The 7,399-nt window shown below is 46.2% G+C and overlaps 1 protein-coding gene across 4 annotated transcripts in view; it reads right to left on the bottom strand.

Moving 5' to 3' along the window:
- UTP25 (UTP25, small subunit processor component) overlaps window positions 1-7,399 on the bottom strand; it is a 36,030-nt gene that overhangs the window by 18,761 nt on the left and 9,870 nt on the right. For all 4 annotated transcript variants that reach the window (XM_025209307.1, XM_006027972.3, XM_025209309.1 and 1 more), the window contains exon 5: window positions 2,917-3,005. In XM_025209307.1, the coding sequence (XP_025065092.1) occupies window positions 2,917-3,005 (89 nt within the window). The remainder of the gene's footprint in view (window positions 1-2,916; window positions 3,006-7,399) is intronic.

Genomic DNA, 7,399 nt, shown 5'->3' with positions numbered 1-7,399 from the left:
TAATTGATGGAAGTCACTCATCGTGGTGTCCTGTGACCAGTGGGGTCCCCCAAGGCTCTGTCCTTGGACCCATATTGCTCAACATCTTCATTAATGATGTGGACATTGGAGTCAGAAGCGGACTGGCCAAGTTCACTGATGACACCAAACTCTGGGGCAAAGCATCCACACCCGAAGACAGGAGGGCGATCCAGGCTGACCTAGACAGGCTCAGCAAACGGGCGGACGAGAACCTGATGGTGTTTAACACTGAAAAATGCAAGGTTGTCCACCTTGGGAGGTAAAATCTGCAGCATCCTTATAGGCTCAGCAGTGCTACGCTGGCTAGCACTACGGAAGAAAGACTTGGAGGTCATCATTGACCACAAGATGAACATGAGCCTTCAATGCAATGCTGCGGCCAGTAAAGCAAGCAAAACGCTGGCTTGCATCCATAGATGCTTCTCAAGCAAATCCTGGGACGTCATTCTCCCCGTGTACTTGGCCTTGGTGAGGCTGCAGCTGGAGTACTGCGTCCAATTTTGGGCCCCACAATTCAAAAAGGATATGGAGAAGCTTGAGAGAGTCCAGAGAAGAGCCACACGCATGATCAGAGGTCAGGAAAACGGACCTTACAATGACAGGCTGAGAGCTATGGGGCTCTTTAGCCTAGAAAAGCGCAGGCTCAGGGGTGATCTGATGGACACCTGTAAGTGTTAGTAAAGTTCTCTTGCGCTTCATTGATGGACCAGGGAGAGGGGTAGGAGATAAGTTAGTGGGACACTTAGAAGCCATAATGGGGATGGCACCTACAGAGAGACGTGTCGCACACAACAAATGAGGGGCACAGATCCACAAATGAGACTATATTTTGATATGCATCACTCCCACAATGCACCACACAAAGCAGATGACTGTGAGCTTCCACCACACCAGTTACAAAAGAGTGAATTTACCTTGCAGATAATGAATTTTTTTTTTTTTTTTTTTTTAAACCAAAGAGTCCTTGCATAAGAGCAAATTTGCACATACAGAACCTGCATAATGCGAGGGAAACCTGTGCATGTTTTACACAATTAACTGGTTAACTGCAAAATTAATTTAGACTGGCTACATGTGCAAATTAACTAATCACACCTTAAGAAGCTTCATTCAGCTATAAAGTTAAAGTTAGAGCTGGAAAATGTGTAACAAGTTCATAGCTGGTTTCTATCCAGCTTTAAAATTTGAATGTGGAGCAAGAAGCTATACGCCTGTGGTTGGGGGCTCCTAGCTGTAGGGGTGCATCATAAGCTGCTGCATGATCCTGGGCTCCCTCTGCACCAGCAATAAGGTGTGCTTGGTTCTGACACTGGATCCCACAGTCACACCTCCAGCCATGCATATACAGTACAGCAAGAGGAGCGATTGTGTGAATCGCGTGAGATCCTATTATGCCCTCACCTAGAGGGGCCCTTAAACCACACCTACAGATTTCAGTAAGAGCATCCCAGAGGAGTTCCCTTTTGTCAGTGAGCTATGTTGGACTCACTTCATTGCCATCCCCCATACAAGATGCCCTAGTGAAAAATGTTTAGTTATAAAAACTTAAATCAGAGCATAGTGATTTGGGCCAGGGCTCTTTGGTTTTTTACTCTAATTCTTGCTTTGGATGCCACATGCCCAGGGTTAAAGCCCTGGATGAACCTGAGTTTCTGAAACTCTCTCTCTAGTCCATGGAGCAGGCAATTATTTGGGCTGGAGGGCCACTCAGAGAGTTTTGGTGTGGTGTTGCAGACCAAGTCAGAATCTTCATCCCTTTCTTTCCCCAACCTGCAACAGCTCACCAAAACTCCATGTTGTCACTGCCTGGTGATCCCAGGGTCTCCACAGAGACTGGCATGGGACCCACACAAGCAGAGCATGCTCAGGTGGACAGATGGGTTGGGGACACAAGTAGGTGGGGAGTGGTGTCTGGGAGTGGAATGGGCAGACAAGGCCAGGGCCAGGATCGCAGGGCGGTGACAGCGCGGGCCATGGCAGAGCCACAATCCACTGCCCGAGTGGACTGCAGATCTGCCCCATGCCTTGGCCCCCAGCCCTGCATTATCACTGCCCTGCAATTCCAGCCCTGGCCATCCTGCTCCCAAATGCTGCTTTCTGTCCTCTCATGGGGATGGGCACCATCCCATCTACCCAGCTAAGCGTGTCATGCCTGCACGGGTCCCAGGCTGGCCTCCATTGAGACCCCACCCACCCACTGTCTGGCACCCCCTAGAGGTGGGTGAAGGACAGATGGGACAGTATCCGGGGAGTCAGCTGCATGCCAGGGTGCAGTGGGTTGCATGCACCACTAGCTGCATGGACCGTGGTTTGGGCTGTACCCTGAGCCTGGGCCAGGCTGAGGGATCCACCACAGGCCAGATAAAATTCCTTGCTGGACCAGATCTTGCCCACCTTGAATCTAGTCTAGCCACCTTTCCTATCTTAAAATCCATAGAACAAGATCAAAGTTTCCAGCTGGATAATTCAAATGGTAATGACAGGATTTCAGCTCAGAGGCCTATCACAGAAATTGCTCGTCACCCCCCAACCCCACACCCCAAAAAATCAGACCTGGAACGGCTAATGTTACCCTCATCAAAACTCAACACCTTTACTGATTTCAATATACTACAAACTGGACCCTAAGGCCTAGATTCTCAGCTGTACTCACGTATATCAGTTGCAGGAACTGGTCTTTGATTTTGACTTTAGCTTGAGATAAACGAAGAATGAATTGTTGCTGGGATTTTATCTGAACACTGACAACACCAGTTCCACCACCCAATAAACATTCTGAATCTAGTCCAGTGCCAACTATGCAACTGTGGAATAATAATACATACAAAAGAACTAACTTTCACCAACAATCCAATTATGCTATAAACTCAGGACTAGGCAACAAGACAATATTACCTTCAACTGACTTGTAGTTTTAGAACATGCTGAAATGTTTTCTATTTCTTTTTCTTCCAGTTCTTTGTTCATATGTGCTCTATATGGATCTAGTTCCAAAAAAAAAATTAAAAAAAAAAAAAAACAAGAAGCATTATGATTAAAACTCTAATAGTATTTCTGAATGGGTTTTGCATGTTGAGTCAGACGTGATTTTTAAAGCCACACAAAGCAAGTCACTAGGAAGTAACAGACATTCTACTTGTACACAATATAAAATATTCTGTACATGAACTAAATTAAAATGCCACTATTGTATAAACAGAAAATCTTCCAAACAAACAAACAAACAAACAAAACACAACTGTAAATAAGGTTACAACATTTGATATAAGGTAAGGGAGAATATTCCAAATGTGTAGTAAATTATCTTAGAGTTTCATAGCAATGCCCATCATTTAATATCTCAGTTCCTTGCATATGAAATCAGTTGCCAATAGGATTGTCCTTAATGAGCTCATTTGCCTTTTAAATCTCTAAAAAAAAATTCTGGTATATGTGCAGTGCTTTTGGCTGATGCTGCGACTCCTGTTTGGGTTATGGTGGAAAAAAAATTAATCAAATGAGATTTTTTCAAGATTTCCCTAGAGGTGGATAGACAAGTCAGAGTCAATCTCCCTGCAAAGAACTCCAGGACTTCAAGGAGCTGATTTTCATTTAAGTTAAGCAAAGAATTGCAAAGCATAGCAAGAAGTCATGCAGGCACAGTGGCATGCACGATCACATGTATAGCTTCTCAAATTCAGAACCTGTGTAATGACCATATTTCACAGGACTGTTCACTGAATAAAGAAAATGCCCACTATATAAATAATCCTAGTGTCTATAACGGAATAGTGAGAACTTCCTGAGGTTATCCAGATCTAGATCCTTTTGCTTCCAAATTGTGGCAATGCTGTGGGTATCTTCCAAATGATGCAACTGAACAGGATATCAATAACAATATAGTACAGCCTCTCTTTTCCAGCTGAACTTGTTCTGGTAAGATACTACATTTTCACCTGTGAAGAATGCTACAGGCTAACACATGATACATATCATTAAATCCATACCAGTCAAAATATTAATTCACAGTAAAACTGAAAGACTAATTTATTGCACAATATCCATAAAATTATTTTTCTAACCCACGTACAAATACAGTACTGAATTCAATGAAGTTTAAAAAGAGAATAGTTTTACACAACAACAGTGGTTACCAGTTAGTAAAACTAAGTCACCATTCAAAGAACTGAGAGTTTGGCTAACTGAGCATGTCCTATAGATTTATTTCCTCCATTACTGGTTTTACAGACTCCAGAACTAGTCAGTCTCAGCAGTGGCATGTGTCATATATCCAAGACCATTCACTACCTCGTGATAAGAGCAGAAAAGAAATTTGTTCCCTGCCAACATGCATCCATGTCTGCTGCTGTTCTAGAAACTCTCATTTCTCCTCTTTGACTATAGGTGCAAACAAGCACTCAGAAGACCTGACTCAGGTCTAGACAGCTTGGTTTAAGCCACCTAAACCCGAGTCAGGATTGCCATGCGCAAACGTTTGTGCAGGCAGCTGGAAGCAGGTAAGTCCGGTAGGAGGATGGGAGGGGTGGTAAAAACAGCTCATCCCTGAAGCTTCAGAGAATGGTTGGGCTTTCTCAGCATCTGAGCTGTTTTGGGGACCCATCCAAGCATTCACTAGGCCAAGTTAACCCTTGCTAGCTCAGGTTAACCCCATGCCAATCTAAAGTTGGCTTTCATATGATGAGAACTAACATTAGATTTTTAGGGTGACCTAAGCCTTGCAAATGTTTGCACACCTAGGCATTTCTCTCTCCCTAAGCTCAGTTAGGATGATCAAAACATAATGCTTGTACACATCCAACATGTGCCTCATTCTGCATCTGAAAAACAGGAGGTTCCTGTTAAAATGCAAAGCAATGAGCACAAGCAATACTGCTGTGATAACAACAACAAACTGTTAAGTAATCATCAAGGATCTGGGTTTTCCGTTTCCCATGGAAAAACGGAGTAAACCGCAGATTTTACTTTCTACCAGAGGCAAACTGAGATTTCTCATTTTACAAGAGATACCCGAGGATTTTGCCATTTTGCAATGAGCTCCCTGCAGGCTGGCAGAGAGTGGGAGGAAGGCAGAGAGACAGGGGGTGCCAGGTGCACAGACATGCACGTGGCCGCAGGCAGATTGCAGAGCAGCTCCAGAGTTAAGTGGAAGAGAGAGGGAGCTGGGCAGGGCTGAGGCTGGGTGGGACTTGGGGCTGCAATGCACAGCTGCAGGGACCCAGTAGGGAGCAGGACGGAGCCATGAGTGGCTTGTCCAGGGGAGGGGAAGGGCGGCCTCCCCTGTTGCACTCACTCCTGGGGGCAGAGGGGACTTGTGCCCTCCAGATCTGTACCCAGGGCAGGTGCAGGCTGCAGGCTTCTGCTCTGCTTCCCTCCCCCAGGGCCACCGGAGCCACACAGGGGAGGGAAGCAGGGTGGCAGGGGACAGTGGAGCCACGTGGAGAAGCTGCTAGCTGCTGTTCCCTACTGCCCTGCTTTCCTCCCCCGAGGCCTCCGGAGCCCGGTGGACACAACCCGGTGCAGAAGGCAGCAGTGGAGCCACACAAGGATCTCCTTGCTGCTATTCATCACCCCCCGGCTGCCCCGGCAACATGCCTCTTATGTGCACACCTCAAAGCAGCAGGAGCTGGAGGCACATTGCCAGCAGCAGCTAGGAGATCCCCAGCCATGCCAGGTCATACCTGCTGGGCTCCGGAGGCTGTGGGGGGATGAAAGCAGGGCAGGAGCTCAAGCCCGCAGCCTGCGCCTGCCCCAGGTACAGATCTGGGGGGTGCAGAACCCCCTCCCCCCCGGGAGTCCGTGTGGTGGCGGGGAGCCAGCCCACCAGAGCCCGCAGCAGGGGGAAGCTGGGTTAGGGGGCCGTGGACCCGGGTCCATAGCTCTGGCAGCTGGGGGACCTGGGGCTGTGGGTGGGAGGCGAGGGGCACCAGCAAGGCCAGGGGAGCTGGGCTTTAATTCTAATCACTGATTTTGGGTTTTTTACCAGGGAATTAGGTTTTTTTTTTCAGGGAAAACCAGGATCCCTGGTCATAGTACAGCCCTTTGGTGCTTCCACACTATCAGAGGGCAGAGAGCATCTCAGATTTAGTGTCGCCTGCTGCTCTATGGAGGCAACCAAATGTCACCAAGGATGCTGCAAGCGTAGGGCTTCTCTCTTAGACCATGCCATTAAATGTTAAAGCCACATAACGTGAAATGGGAACAGAATATCTTCCACTGCCAACATGTGGTACATCACTGAAAAGACCAGAAGTATTCACATTACATACACAAGGTAGCATGGTACAGGAGTTCAGGTTTCACATCTCAACATTCCATAATGTTTGGGATGAGATTCTGGGCTCCGTTTCTTGGGGCACAGCATACAACTCACATCCCACTTTGTACCTTACCAACCCTGAGCTGGACAACTTCCCCTGTCCTCTCTCAGCTCGCCATGGCTGCCTTATGGGAAACAGAACTGCCAAGAATTTCACTGCATGCCCTAGCATACCTGGTACATCAGAATTTGTGAGGGCATCCTTAGGAAGCAGACTTTTGACTACCTTTCTCAGTAGCTGAACTAAGGAAATCCTCCCCCAACCACATAAAGGATGTTTAGGGGGAACTTTATGTGATTTTGGTCTTTTAACCCACTCTAAAGAAGCCAAAGCATGGGTAGAGAACCTCACTCTAACATATTCCCAATTTCAAGAAATGAAATGTGGACTGGGTTTAAGTTCTTAAAGTTCAAGCTAGCTTTGTTTGCTACCATCTTAGGAGCTAAGAATTCTCCTTGATGGTGTGAGAGAGCACATAAAGAACTGAATATTTTAGTCTCTCTTTGGGAGAAAGAATCTAAACATAAAAGTGTTCATGATAATTGGAAACCAATTAATATTTCACTAGGAACCCAGAAAACCAAAACAGAGAGAGATTGCTAATCTGTTGTAATTTTTTTTTAAAAACCACCTTGATGACTTTGAGGGGAATCAAAAGCAGGTACAAAAAGGAAAATAGTAAGAAAAAAAAAAAAAAAATCACATAGGAAAAAAGGGGAGGCTGAAAAATTACAAGCTAGAAATTCTAGAAAATTGGTAAAAGATGTGGAGAAGGCAGTGAAAAAAAAGAGTTGGCAGAGTTCAGAACATACATCAGGAACAAAAACAATTAACAGGGTATTGTTCTATTGCAGGGGTGGGCAAAATACGGCCTGCAGGCTGGATTCAGCCCATGAGACCATTCTATCTGGCCTGCAAGGACCCTAAAAAATTTAGAAAATTAATATTTCTCTGCCCTTGTTTCCTGTCAAAAATGACAGGAAGCAAGGGCAGTATGACCCAGGGGAAGCCCAGTGGGCTCCCACAACAGCAGGGCCTGCACAGCCCCACCCCCCACAGCC

Source organism: Alligator sinensis, unplaced genomic scaffold, assembly GCF_000455745.1.
Source record: "Alligator sinensis unplaced genomic scaffold, ASM45574v1 scaffold633_1, whole genome shotgun sequence".
NCBI classification, from domain to species: domain Eukaryota; kingdom Metazoa; phylum Chordata; order Crocodylia; family Alligatoridae; genus Alligator; species Alligator sinensis.
This window is presented reverse-complemented; position numbering and strand designations above follow the sequence as displayed.